The sequence below is a fragment of the Borostomias antarcticus genome, assembly GCF_949987555.1.
Source record: "Borostomias antarcticus genome assembly, chromosome: 3".
NCBI lineage: Eukaryota > Metazoa > Chordata > Actinopteri > Stomiiformes > Stomiidae > Borostomias > Borostomias antarcticus.
This window is the reverse complement of record NC_140236.1, coordinates 10130328-10143986: the sequence shown is the minus strand read 5'-3', so window position 1 is coordinate 10143986 and position 13659 is coordinate 10130328. Positions and strand designations below refer to the sequence as shown.

The following is a 13659-nucleotide window of genomic DNA, read 5'->3' as shown; positions in this document are numbered from 1 at the left end:
TCTACCGAATGACAAAACTAGCAACAGGCCTCAAACGAAGAGACGACTGGAGTACCTTGAGGTTGTCTGGGAGTTCTGATCGCCCGGCGTAGCCCGGGTTCATGGTGATGGACACGAAGCAGTTGGGGTTGAGCTTAAGCATGGTTCCCTCGAAGTCAAAGTATTCAAGCTTCATCTCGATGGCCCTCTGGATGCACAGGACCTGCTGGGCCACCACGGACAGCACCTCCAGCTCGATGCGGTTAAACTCGTCAAAGCACGCCCACGCGCCAGACGACGCCAGGCCTTTGAAGAACTGAGATATAAGATAACAAAAATGAACATGGCCCCCCGAGATAAAACGCTACTGTGTACTACTACTGCTAAGCCACACCTACCTTCCCCATAGCCAGGTAATCCAGGCCGTCGGAGCAGTTGAAGACCACACACTGCACGGCCAGGGCTTTGGCCAAGTCCTTGGTGGTCTCGGTCTTCCCTGTCCCGGCCGGACCCTCAGGGGCTCCCCCCAGACTCAGGTAGAACGCACCGATCTACCACAGGGGGAGAAGACGCAATGTAGGCCAAGATGTAGGACCTCAGGCTCAGCGCTGCTTCTGTGGTCAACACTATGTGACCAGTGTTAAGGTATATGTCAGCACATACTGTATGTCCAGTGGTTGAGTTACCAGGGTGCGGTAGCATCTGTCCGTCAGCGGCGTGATGACCAGCCTGGGGGAGTTGCCCAGGTACTCGTAGGCGTACTTGACGTCACAGTTGATGATGTGAACGCGCACGTTCTCGTTGTGCCAGTAGTAACGCAGCTGGGCCAGCCACTGGAAGTCTGTCTCATCGGAGACACCTGGGGACAAGAGATACACAGAACAGCTTCAAAATGTCATTTTCAAAATAATACATTTTGCTGATTGTTCAAAACCTTGTGCTATATGGCAGTAGCTGCAGTATGTGGGCTGCAGAGTGCTGAGGGACACTACCTTTCTCTATCAGCTCGCTGACCACATCTCTGGCGTGCACGTCGATGGTGACCAGAGCGCCCAGCGTTGTACGAGTCTGCTTGGGCAGTTTCCCTCTCACCAGCTCCACAATGTCTTTCAGCTGAGCCTGGAGCTGCTGGTAGTACTTCTTCAGACCCTGGAGATGGCATAAATAACACACAGCAAGTGAGAAATCAGTCCAATAAAACACATATCACATAATGTGACATATCACTCATTCAAAACAAATTAAAAATCATGGTTAAAAGACAATGAAGTATGCAACCCTATTCTGTAACTTTTTGAATGGCTTGAGACTTGTTTTTTTGTTTTATGCATCTGTGACTTTGTTTATAGTTGTTTGATTGTTTTATAATATTTTATGTGTTCTTATGAAATGTGTATGTTTATGTCATTGAGGATCATAGTAACTGTATAGTGATGTGGTCTCCGACGAAGACATCGTCACTGAGGATCATAAACGTGTGGCTTTCCTTGCCTACCTCCAGTCCTCCGCGGATGGCTTCGTGCACCTCCAAGGTCCAGAAGATCTGGGAGGTGCAGAGCACCACCTGGCCCGGCCACTCCTTCACCCACTGGCTGCGTGGCGTCTCATCATAGGCCTGCGCAGACACAGTAACCAGTCCATCACTCAGCCATCGCCGACTCTAAAACGCGCTCACACTCGGGGGCTTCTGTCCGCCGTAGTAGAGCGCCACGGCGTGCGGACACGTGTAGCAGCAAGGGAGGTCTCACCAGTCTGGAGCGGGCCACCACGTCTCTGACGCTCCGCAGCATCACGTCCTCCACCTGCACCAGCCACTTCTCCACCGCTCCCCGCGCCTCCGACGTAGAGATCAGCTGGATAAGCTCCACGCGCTCCCCCTCGCTGCTGTACATGGCCTGCGCCCAGACGACACACACACACACACACAGTAACAGAAACCAACTAGCACAGAAGTCCAGTAACAGAACACCGCTCAGGTTCAGATCATCATGGTGACCATGCCTTCCAATCATGCCCCTCCAAGTGTCTCCATCATTGCCCACGTGCGCGTTGACAATAATAATGTCAATCTTGTTCTGTATGTGTTCAGTGACTTTGACTCTGTAACAAGCGTGCCTAGGATTTTTTTTCCTTTTTGCCATGGTATCGTGGTAACCCTAGTTCAGAGAAAACATCCTTTGGTGACCGAATGGGGCCTACCTGGATGTCCAGGTTGGGCAGGAAGTCCAGCTTGGCGATGCCCTCAAAGCACTTCTTCAGGTGGGGCTGCACACGCAGAGGGTCCTTGGTCTCTGACAGGATCTCCAGCATCTCATCATTTGACAGGAAGAAGAACCTGGAGCAGAGAGACGTGGATTACTAAACTCACGACTGTGACGTGCAGAACAAACTTGTGGGACAAGTGCACAAAAGGCCTTCCAATACCGAGGGAAGAAGAGGCGTTTTTTCTCCAGGTAAGCGTTCAGTCCTTTCATGATCTGGTCCAGAAGGCCGTTGGAATCGTGGAGTTTTTCTAGCAAGCCTGGTAGAGAGGTGGCTGGCAAGATCTGCAACAGCCCGAGATGATGTTCCGAGTCAGAGAGCCCATCATTAGGACGGGCAGCTGCCTAGCTACCTACGAAACCAGCTCCTGCTACGGTACCTTGGGGTCCTTGATGCAGTGCCTCATGACTTCCCTCCAGTGCTTGTCGACGGTCTGGAAGAGGCGTCCCTCCTCGGGCATCTGTTGCATGATATCCTCAGAGGAGAAGATGGGCTCCAGGTACAGCCACTGAGCCTGCACCTTCAGCCACTCATCTATGGTCTCCTGGATGCGGATCAGACGCTCCTCCCACAGCTGAGGGAGAGACAGGGAAGGGTTCAACCTCAACGGTAAGCCTGGGGTGCGGGTTTAACTGTGCGAACTAGCTGTGCTCAGGACATCAACCTACCTTGATCTCGTTCTCGAAGGGCTTGATGAAGGGGGAGCCCCGCATGGTCTGGGTCTTGACGATCTGGTCGTCCAGCATGGTCTGGATCTCGTCCACGGCCGTGAGGACGGACACTCCAGACTCCCTGTAGGGGTGGTGGTGGAAGGAGACTCCGTCCCACCCCTCCACCATGGTCTGCATGGCCTTCTCCAGAGAAAACTCCTACAGGGAGATAGAGAGGGTGACAACAGAGTGCATTAGTGCCCATATGCTTTTCAATCTCTCAGAGCGTTGCCAAAGTTTGCCCTGAGTTCTGTATCCCTCAAAGGAAAAAACATAAAAAAAAACTTTTCCTCACCTTGCTGGCAGAGGCGCTGATGGTCTCAAACTGCTCCAGGTACGGCGCCAGGTTCTGCTTGAGCACTTTCCGCAGAGTGGTGCCAGAGTCAGGCGTGAGGTCGTAGTCCACGATCTCGGACATCTGGTCCCAGTGGCGAGTCCTGATACCCGGGTTACACAGGATGGACACCATGGGGATGTGCTCCTGTTCACACGCGCACACACACACGCATTCAGCATGGATTAGCATCACCGACATGGCTTTATATGTGTACACAAAAAAAAGCAACCCAGATCTATAATGACCCCACCCACCTCCTTCATCATTCAAGCTGTTACCAACTGGCAGGAGACTCTAACCAGGAAGAATGGATACAAGAGATAAGATAATGTCTGCCCTCTGCTGTAACCATTCTAAACCAGGCCATGCTATAGTACAGTAAGTCCCCCCTCCGCCCAAAGCCTATGAGCACAGAGCATTGTTGCTATAACTGTATTTCATGTCTTTGTTTTTACATTTCACTTTAGTTGTTTTTGTCTGTTTGTCTGCATTGTCTGTTTTTATACTGTGATCCCAGAGAGCCAAAGACATATTACATGATGTCAATTTAATGGACAATATGTTTTCTTATCTTATTGTATCTATAGAAAACACTGCATAAGTCCATAAGCTATAAGGATGATAAAATGACATGTTCCTACCTTGAAGTCCTTGACCTGCTCCATGACCCTGGAGCAGATGTGTGCCGCGGGGCTTTCCTGCATCTCTGGAGCCTTCTCCCCAGGCCTCCTCTTAGCCCCTCCCTCCATCTTCTCTCTCTCCTGCTCAGCTTTCTTCTGCTTCTGCTGGAAGAACTTGAGCATCTTGTAGATCTCCCTGAAGAACTCGTCAACCTCCACCTCCATGCTCTCGCCATTCAGGTCCAGGAAGGAGCCGTCCATCCACCTGCACACACAAACACAACAAATGGGGTGGATCAGATGTCATTTACAAGTAGATTTACAATGTCATTTACAATTAGTCGTAAAAAGTTGTAAAAGTAATACGCCATGTTGCTTTGTTTTGAGGAGAGAGAAAATACATTGTAATGGTGACTGGAACTGGGCACCCTCATAACTAGTATTTTAAAAAGTATCACTAAAGTATTCAAGACCAGCACCAGTCTTTGACAGGACGAACAACAAAAAACAGTCTGAGTCCACACCTCTTCTCTGTGCGTTGCCACTTCAACACCAGTCCAAAGAGCTTCTGGTAAGGCTCAGCGCTCTCCTTGATGACCTCCACCTCAGGATAAGCTGTCTTCTCCCATTTGTACAGGCTCTCCTCTTTGTTGATGAAGACGATGGCCTCCTCAGCTTCCTGAACACGCTTCTGGACCATCCTCACATCTGTCACATACTGCCCAGAGCAAAACGTGACCGTGAGCCATGATACAGAGAGGCCTTGTTTAAGTTAAAAGGACAAGTTCGGGATCTAGCATTATAAGCCATGTTAAAAGGTTATGTTAAAAACCCGATCGGAAGCATACTTTGTGGCTTTTTTTTTTTTTTGCCCAGAACATCAATCGACACCAGTGACCACTCAGTGAGTTTCCTGTCTTTGAAAACAAGAGTTTATGGTGTTTTTGAGGGATTTTCTATGCATCTATGGATCCATTGAGTGCGTTAGTGGCGACGGGCTATATCTCGAGAGTGTACCGTTTGACAAAACTTTGATATCGGCCGTTGTATATGATTGTAAATAACCTTATAACATGGCTTATAATGCTAAGTCCAGAACCTGTCCTTTAACAGGCATTCCAAAGAAATGTAGATATAAATACCGACTACCAGTAGTACTGAAGTGAGAAGCAAGTTAAAAGGTGGACTCATCTGCCTATAGTGTTTGAATGATAGTGAAACCCGTACTTGCTGCATCATGTCCAGCTCAGAGCATTCAGTAAACTCCTCCATCCTTCTAGACAGCTTCTCCAGCTCCAACATCAGCCTCTCCCTCCTGCCCAGCAGCTCCTGCTCGCCCTTCTGCTTGGCCTTCTCCATCACCTGGTGGAGAAACACGCTGTTAGGGTTTCTGTCCTAACGCCTGCATGTCGGCTGGACATGGAAGGTAGGGTACGCAGGTATCACCTCATCGCTGAGCTCAAACACAGGATCAATATTGCGTGGCCAGAGCAGGACTGTAGAGTTCAACTCCAGATCCTCTGGATCAAAGATGTGGACGTCCAACAGGTAGTTCAGTCTGTGGAGGGTCTCCTGTGGGAGTGGAGTACAGATGGGGTTTGGCACAGTTTCGATAGTGACTCACTACTCACTCTTTAATTCCTTCAGGCAAACCGATTCACTCAGACTTTCCCATACAATGTATACACCGGTCAGGTGTAAACAGGAAATTCATGTGTAGGTAGCCGAGTTATAGAAAGAGATAGGCTTACTTACCATGATTTTGGCATTAAGCTCTTGGATTCCCTTTGTCTTAACGTGACCAATGTAAGCGATCATCTCCGTCATGTCCTCAGTGGTCTCTGGGACCTTCAGAGCTTTCTCTCTGATGGTCTCAAACTCCTGACAGATCCTTGGATGGGGCACAAAACAGAGGGATAGTGCTCAGTATGACACATTCAAAAAGCCAAGCACTTCGTAGAACAGCCAAGATGTAGAAGAAGAGGGAGGGAGGTGGATGCCGCTCACTGTAGACTGTGCTCGCGGTGCCTGGCGATCAGCTGCTCCAAGAGGACCTGAGCGAAGTTCTTGGCTTTCTTAGCCAGCCCCTGCTTGAGCTCCTCGCAGTCCAGACGGACCATGGCGAAGTGGGCGATCGACGGCAGGCTCACAATCTCTCTGGAGAGAGCACGGAATTCCTCCACTTGCTGAAAAAGATAATAAATAGAGATGAAGAAAATTACACAGAGAGATTACACCTCAAATATTAAAACATAAACGCAACTCCTCTATGTTACCTCGGTGTACTCATCAAAAGAATGGCCTTCCTCCATGAACTTCTCTACTCGGGCCTGTGCTGTGCCGTTGACCAGCCAGTCATAACTGTCAACTGCAGAGAGGCAGAGCGTCATGTTCACCTCAGTTACTTTAGCTTTATGTGCTTCGATTAAAAAAAAATGAAGCAGAAACCAACATGGCTCCTCACTCACACCAGGCAGGAAGCAGAAATCAACATGGCTCCTCACTCACACCAGACAAGAAGCAGAAATCAACATGGCTCCTCACTCACACCAGGCGGGAAGCAGAAATCAAAATGGCTCCTCACTCACACCAGGCAGGAAGCAGAAATCAACATGGCTCCTCACTCACACCAGACAGGAAGCAGAAATCAACATGGCTCCTCACTCACACCAGACAGGAAACAGAAACCAACATATCTCCTTACTCACACCAGACAGGTTTTTGCTTGATGTTCTGTTAGCCTCTTACCATAATTCTGGAAGTGTTTATCAGGCTCCTCCAAGTGTTTCCTCACAACGGTCCTCAGAGTGCTCTGAGCCCACACCAGGAGGTGGTCGGCCAGCTTGGCGTCCACAAAAGTGGTGCTGGCCTCAGCCAGCCACGACTGGACCGTTTGTACTTTCTGTGGATCAAAATCAAAGATAAGGCACTACATACAGTATTCATTAGTGGAAAAGATAACGGAGCAGTGAGAAAGTCCAAGGCATTTGCTCCTCCCCTGACCTGCATGGTGTTGGTGATTAGACAGAGAATTCCCAAAACAGCCTCCTCGAGATCCTGGAAGCTGGGATAGAATTCCATCTTCTCATCATCGAATGTCAAGTCCATCCGAAACAGGGGCAATCGATGGGTGTTGCGAGGATCGAATAAGCTGACAAACTCTTCAACACTTCTCTTAACCATGGATCTCAACTTGTAGGAAAAGGAAGAGCCAAAAACAAAATATCAAGGTCTGCAACAAATGGACAGAGGATAATACACATTGTCTATAACATTCAGTGGTATATCATCAGCCTAGCTAACAACACGCCACCATGTTACCTGATTGGAGATGAGCGTAGAGACACAGTTGTAGAATGCGTCCAGTTTTTCGGCCCTAATGCCCTGGAGCGTGTCTTTACTGGTCAGCAGGTGGATGACTTTGGGGAACCAGGTGTTCATGATCCTCTCCTCTATCCTTTCACACTCGACCGCCACTTTGTTCTTCAGGCTCTCACAGTCAACAGGCCCTGTGGACCTTCACGCCACATCGCATTTTTAAAGCACAAGACAACCCAGACAAAGTTTCCCCTCTTCAACTGACACAGTATAGAGCCATTGGTGCTTGACGCCGTGATTACCTGCGGTCAGAGAGATCCACTAAGAGAAGGTTAGAGAATGTCACATAGCAGATATCCAGGATGATCCTCATTACTGGACGAAGGACATGTAAATTTTCCTTCATCTCCTTGCGACTCCTAACAAAGCTGGCATGCCAAGGTCTGGAGAAATCGAGAGCCCTGCAAAGAGGTTTGAGGAATAGTTTTTTTTCCCCCAGCATACAGCTGTTGTTTACTACATTACTAGAATATGTTTTGTTCATGGATGTCCACATGCTTGTTGTGAACTGTTGAAACACTCACTTTGTAGAAGGGGTTCTTTGTATTTCCAAGACTGTGCCCTTCATTTGCGGTTTCTGGAGTACAGTATTCACTGAGGGGAACAAACACAGTACGGTGTCACACACACACACATACTGTATACACACACACACACACGTACACAAACACACACACACACATACACAAACCTGTGTGTTTGACCATCCCACTGAGGAAGTTGTCGCTGACCTCCCTGCAGAGTTCCTGCAGCAGCTCCTCCCTCCCGGGGCCCTTCCTGAGCTGGGGAGGGACGCGGTTCAGCATGGCGTCCAGCCACTGCTGCTGGATCGGCACGATGGGACTGCCCTCCACACACTGCTTCAGGAACATGTAGTTCAACTGCAAATAAAGACACAAATATGCCACTGTGAGGACAGTATAACAATGTTGCTTATGACAATATAGTTAACCTATTGACAGAGACAAAAAGAGAATTTTCAAAACCAAAAAAACAATGCTTACTCTACGTTTTCTATCCTCACTGCACATCTGTAAAATATAAAGAAACAAAACAGTGACAATTATTAGCAATAACAATTGGCTATAAGCCAAAACAGCTGGTATAGTACCTGTGAGAAGAAAAACAAATCTTACTGAAGCGGGAAACTCAGGCACAGGTGGCGGGGGTGCTGTAGGTCCCCTATCTTGATCATGTTTGTAGGCCTGCATTGCACTAGCAACCCTGCAAGGATCAGAGAGCATCACGATCATACCACAGTAGTACAAAAGGAGAGTTACACTCAGGTAGTAGCATACATAACCTAAAGGATCAAGTTGGAGACTTGCATTATCTTATGTAGCTGCTGTAGCTGCTGTTTGCTCCTCCTGTGACCCAGCAGCTTCCTCTGTGCTGTCATCCCGTCCTGCTCTGAACCTCTTGGCCCGCTGGCCCCCTCCTCCTGTACAGGTATGGTCGGGATGGGGGGCAGGACAGAGAACCTCTTCAAGCCATCTCCAATGTGGGTCTTAACCACCCCCGCGGAAGAAGTAGGCATCTCATGCACTGGAGCGGAGGAATCGTCACCTTTAGAGGTGTTAATAGGGAGTTCACTGATTTAGGGCAGACACAAATTAATTGAAATAAGGTGAAGGTACATTTTCTGAATGAATGTTGTGTTCCTGTGCGTAGCTAGCTACCGTTAGCTATTCTAACTTAGTTTAGCACCTATTAGCTGGCTAGGTTAGCTACAAAGTTACAGTAAGCACACTGGCTTGTATAGAGAGCTAATACATTGTCAGAAGAGCACAACAAATATCCTTACATCAATGTAAACAAAATGTACCTTCTATGTGTTGCCAAAAATGCGTCAGCTAACGTTAGTTAGCTAGGATAAAGTTACTTGACTTTACAGAGCAGAGGGCTTCGCAGGGGAGGTAAACAACTTCGTTGCTATAGAAACGGCGAGTGGCATTCATTAACTCATGCATTATTCAAGCAGCTGTATGCATGCTCACTCATTTCCATTTTCACATTCAGGTATTGGGTGACACCATGTCTGTATTGACTGTTTGTTAATATTATGTATTGATTTACATATGATTATGCAGATGAAAAGAGGTGGCGAGGACAGTCTCTCTCTCTCTCTCTCTCTCTCCCTCAAATTAAAATAAGCTTTATTGGCATGACAGATGGAAAACCTAGGAGTACAGACAATTATTAACATAGACAAATAATAAGAAATGTATATACAATAATATACAAATAGCCTATCAACAATACAATCTATAAAATAATATCATGGGGATCTGTGTGTGTGTGTGTATGTGTGCCACTTTACTTGACTGTGAGTAAAGCTAGTGGGAGATGTAGCATTATAAGGCGTAGTTCAGGCAAGCAATCAAGTGTAATCAAACTCTTTTTTTAACTGCACTGGCCATTTTATGCATTTATTGAATTAGTCGCCTATCAATCACCAGCCAGTCCACTTAATGGACAACAATAGGGGGTTTTGTACAAATCTGGCGACTCCGATGAGATTCCCATTTCGGCTCCTTGAAATATCGCGAGTAGTGCACATAATCTCGATTGCTACCGTTGAGGAATAACAGCATTTCAGGTACCTATTCATTCCAAAATAACGTATTTCATCTATCAAGACACACTTGACACACATAAGGAGTTTAACGTGGTACTAATCCCGTCAACCATATAAGATGTATGTGTTTGGTGCAAATACATTTGAGAGTAAATACTGCGTTGTTTTGGTCGACAAGACGAGTCGGGCTTCAATGTTGTTCTTTTCGATGTGGGCCTCAGCTCGGTACAGTGAGCTTCCGGTGGCTTGTACCAATAAGTGACCAGTGCGGGCAGATCGTAATGAACATTAGTAGAGAGATATATTCGTTGTTGCTTGCATTGTGTTCATCTATCATGTAAGGCTTAACGTTATTTACGTTAACGTTATTTTGATAAGGTGCTTGCACTTCAACGAGCTGACGAGTGTTTTAGCCATTAGACGCCTTCGTTTACTTGTAAACTGTTGCAGCTATAAATGTGACACAGGCGACATTGTTGTCACTACAGTATAATGTATTGAAATTGCTTAATTACTAATACTGATTCACCTTTTGCAGGACAATTCATTATGAGTTATGCTGAAAAGCCGGAAGATATAACGCGGGAAGAGTGGATGGAAAAGCTCAACAATGTCCACATTCAGAGAGCTGACATGAACAGGCTCATCATGAACTACCTGGTGACAGGTAGACTGTAGAATAACATATCATAGCATCTTAACTTAATTTCAATTTAGGAGAAACACTATTCCTACTAGTCTTTATTTTTTTATTTACAAAATATCTCAATGGTACTTTTTATTGCCCATGCCTAGTGTTCAGCCAGAATGCACAGGATAGTGAGGTCTATAACAGCTTGGTTGTTGTGTAATTCTCACAGAGGGTTTCAAGGAGGCAGCTGAGAAGTTCAGAGTGGAGTCTGGGATCGAGCCCAGCGTGGACCTGGACTCTCTGGACGAGAGGATCAAGATCAGAGAGATGATCCTGAAGGGACAGATCCAGGAGGCCATCGCCCTGATAAACAGCCTTCACCCGGAGCTGTTAGACACCAACCGCTACCTGTACTTCCATCTACAGGTAACAAACAGGGCCTCCTTTTTGTCATAAATGTATTATTAGTTTATGTCCATGAAAACCACCACTACTGCACTTGGAATAATGGTGCACTGACAATGCTGTCAGTGCACCATTCAAAAAAGAGTTATCTTATATATATTTATCTTAGGTTTATTTATTTTTTTACATATTACTTAGGGGTGACAAGATAATATAAATGGCTTTCAGCCCATCGTCAATATATTATTCTTTTTTTTACCTTTCCTAAATCTAACCTATCTGTTCTCTTAGACACTTACTTACTCAGTCCAATGTCCATCATGTTGGTGTTGCTTTAAGCATGTCTACTTCCTTCACTCATCGTCTTTTCTTTCCTCTTCCCCATGTGTTTCTCCTCCCCACTAATGTCCTTCTCTGACCTGTACCCTGTGTTTCTCCTCCCCACTAATGTTCTTCTCTGACCTGTCCCATTTCTCCTCCCCACTAATGTCCTTCTCTGACCTGTCCCCTGTGTTTCTCCTCCCCACTAATGTCCTTCTCTGACCTGTCCCGTTTCTCCTCCCCACTAATGTCCTTCTCTGACCTGTCCCCTGTGTTTCTCCTCCCCACTAATGTCCTCCTCTGACATGTCCCCTGTGTTTCTCCTCCCCACTAATGTCCATCTCTGACCTGTCCCCTGTGTTTCTCCTCCCCACTAATGTCCTTCTCTGACCTGTCCCGTGTTGTTCCGCCCGACTAATGTCCTTCTCCAACCTTTCCCGTGTTTCTCTGACCTGTCCCCTGTGTTTCTCTGACCTGTCCCCTGTGTTTCTCTGACCTGTCCCCTGTGCAGCAGCAGCACCTGATCGAGCTGATCCGTCTGAGGGAGACTGAGGCGGCGCTGGAGTTCGCCCAGTCCCAGCTGGCCGAACAGGGGGAGGAGAGCCGTGAGTGTCTGACTGAGATGGAGAGAACCCTGGCCCTGCTGGCCTTCGACAACCCAGAGGAGTCACCCTTTGGAGATCTGCTCAACATGATGCAAAGGCAGAAGGTGAGTTCAAAGTAAAACGGTATGCTGACTCACAAATAGGTAGAGCCAATATGTGAGTCTCTCTGCCAACATAGATTTGTGCTTGTTTAAATGATGATACTATTACATTATGCACTTATGCAGTGCTACATCTCCACTCTCTTAATTACTAAGTACTACCAGGATCCTTCCTCTTAAGCACCTATTGTATTTAGGCTATATTTTACTACTCTTGCACTTTGGCTTTAGCACTAGCTCTTAGTCACTTGTTTAGAAAGGAGATGCACTTGTGAGTTTTGGTGAGTAGAGTACACTAACTACATTAAATGCAATTATTGTAAGTCACTTTGGATAAAAGTGTTTGTTAATTGACTATGATGCAATGTCTTAAGGTGTGGAGTGAGGTGAACCAGGCCGTACTGGACTATGAGAACAGAGAGTCGACACCCAAACTGGCCAAACTCCTGAAGCTGCTCCTTTGGGCTCAGAATGAACTCGACCAAAAGAAAGTGAAGTACCCCAAAATGACAGACCTCAGCAAGGGAACCATCGAAGACCCAAAGTGAGGACACACCTGTGTGGTACAAAAAAAATGGACACACCCACTATTATCTTAATCTATTTATACCCCAGCAGAGACTGACTCATTCAGAACAACCTTTTCTTTTTTTAAGGGTTGCTTTTTGGGACTCTTTGATAATATAAGACTGTAAACTGAATGGTTGGTGTTTGTGTGAAAACTGAAATGACAACTTCCAAAATATATTGTTTTGTAATGAGGTACCATCACATAATTTGTTCATGCCTGTGATGTAAAGTTTTGTGGAGATTTCCTCTTTTTTTTCATATTTCAGTTACAGATTTTTTTCTGTCTGTTGGCAGGGAAAGTTGGCCTTGTTTGCTAATGGATGGTTTGATTAAAGCCTAAATTAGGCTTGAAGGACTTGAGCATTGACTTTGAACTGGTGTTGATGAGAGTTTGGACTTGAGGCTGAATAACTGGTTCCAAGTGCTCTGGATCTAACACAGATTCAAGTTTGTTTGTTTTTATGAACATGGAGATGCACATTTAGGCTTGTCGTGGATGTTGTAGTTAGAGTCAAAGCAGGGTGCTCTGAATGTCTATGACTGAGCTGGGACTTTCTCTTCATCCTCTCACCTACACAAGACAATAATGTGAATTCAGAAAAGTGTCTGTCCTGGTCACGTAAGCTGCTTTACAATGGGGAGATAAGAAACAAAATGTTCTTGTACACTTGAACTTGTTTGTTTTGCTTAGCTGATATTTTTTTGCAATAAAAACGGAATTTAGAAACAGGATTGATGTGTGGAGTTATAATGGCAACATTTACCAACCTTGTCCTGGGCTATAGGGGAAAATTAGATAAGTCAATTGCAGGGTCTTATGTAGACTAATGTTTGTACCTCATCTGACCAATATGTCAACTGAGCTGAGCCTTTGTCACGGGAGCCTCATCTCAAACTGCCGAAAAGGTACTGCGCAGCATCACTGCCCTGCCTGTGCGATAGTGACAACAACAGCAAAGAGAGGGACTATTATACATAGGCTACTCATCATGCATCTACCAAGGACAACGGGGAGCGGAGAGAGACCCCATGAATCCGCACTGTAGGTCGTTCTCCTTTCGCAGTGTAACCTCCCGCTGTGAACGGAACCTGAACATTACGGCACGATGGAGCGCCTTTTCATATTCTGGAGGAAGATGTAAAGCGAGCGATGTCACGGAAT

General features: G+C 46.4%; 2 protein-coding genes across 2 annotated transcripts in view; one reads left to right on the top strand and one right to left on the bottom strand.

The window, feature by feature from the left end:
• The window catches only part of dnah12 (dynein, axonemal, heavy chain 12), a gene marked incomplete at both ends in the record, with an annotated part of 30429 nt that extends 21606 nt beyond the window's left edge, over positions 1-8823 (bottom strand). The window contains 25 exons of the mRNA XM_084436001.1: positions 56-295; positions 378-530; positions 666-838; positions 972-1128; positions 1475-1594; positions 1728-1874; positions 2179-2314; positions 2404-2525; positions 2621-2815; positions 2910-3110; positions 3247-3432; positions 3930-4173; positions 4433-4626; positions 5136-5270; positions 5355-5480; positions 5664-5799; positions 5916-6094; positions 6185-6276; positions 6657-6810; positions 6912-7100; positions 7230-7425; positions 7529-7687; positions 7811-7880; positions 7978-8167; positions 8611-8823. Coding sequence (XP_084292127.1) covers positions 56-295; positions 378-530; positions 666-838; positions 972-1128; positions 1475-1594; positions 1728-1874; positions 2179-2314; positions 2404-2525; positions 2621-2815; positions 2910-3110; positions 3247-3432; positions 3930-4173; positions 4433-4626; positions 5136-5270; positions 5355-5480; positions 5664-5799; positions 5916-6094; positions 6185-6276; positions 6657-6810; positions 6912-7100; positions 7230-7425; positions 7529-7687; positions 7811-7880; positions 7978-8167; positions 8611-8823 — 4107 coding nt within the window. The remainder of the gene's footprint in view (positions 1-55; positions 296-377; positions 531-665; positions 839-971; positions 1129-1474; positions 1595-1727; positions 1875-2178; positions 2315-2403; positions 2526-2620; positions 2816-2909; positions 3111-3246; positions 3433-3929; positions 4174-4432; positions 4627-5135; positions 5271-5354; positions 5481-5663; positions 5800-5915; positions 6095-6184; positions 6277-6656; positions 6811-6911; positions 7101-7229; positions 7426-7528; positions 7688-7810; positions 7881-7977; positions 8168-8610) is intronic.
• Positions 8824-9858: 1035 nt separating this feature from the next.
• On the top strand, positions 9859-12857 carry LOC311329858 (glucose-induced degradation protein 8-B homolog). The gene is made up of 5 exons (XM_084461796.1): positions 9859-9885; positions 10403-10531; positions 10725-10921; positions 11733-11930; positions 12302-12857. The coding sequence occupies exons 2-5, from the start codon at positions 10414-10416 to the stop codon at positions 12473-12475; spliced, it is 687 nt and encodes a 228-aa protein (XP_084317922.1). The 5' UTR covers positions 9859-9885; positions 10403-10413; the 3' UTR covers positions 12476-12857.
• Positions 12858-13659: the final 802 nt, after the last annotated feature.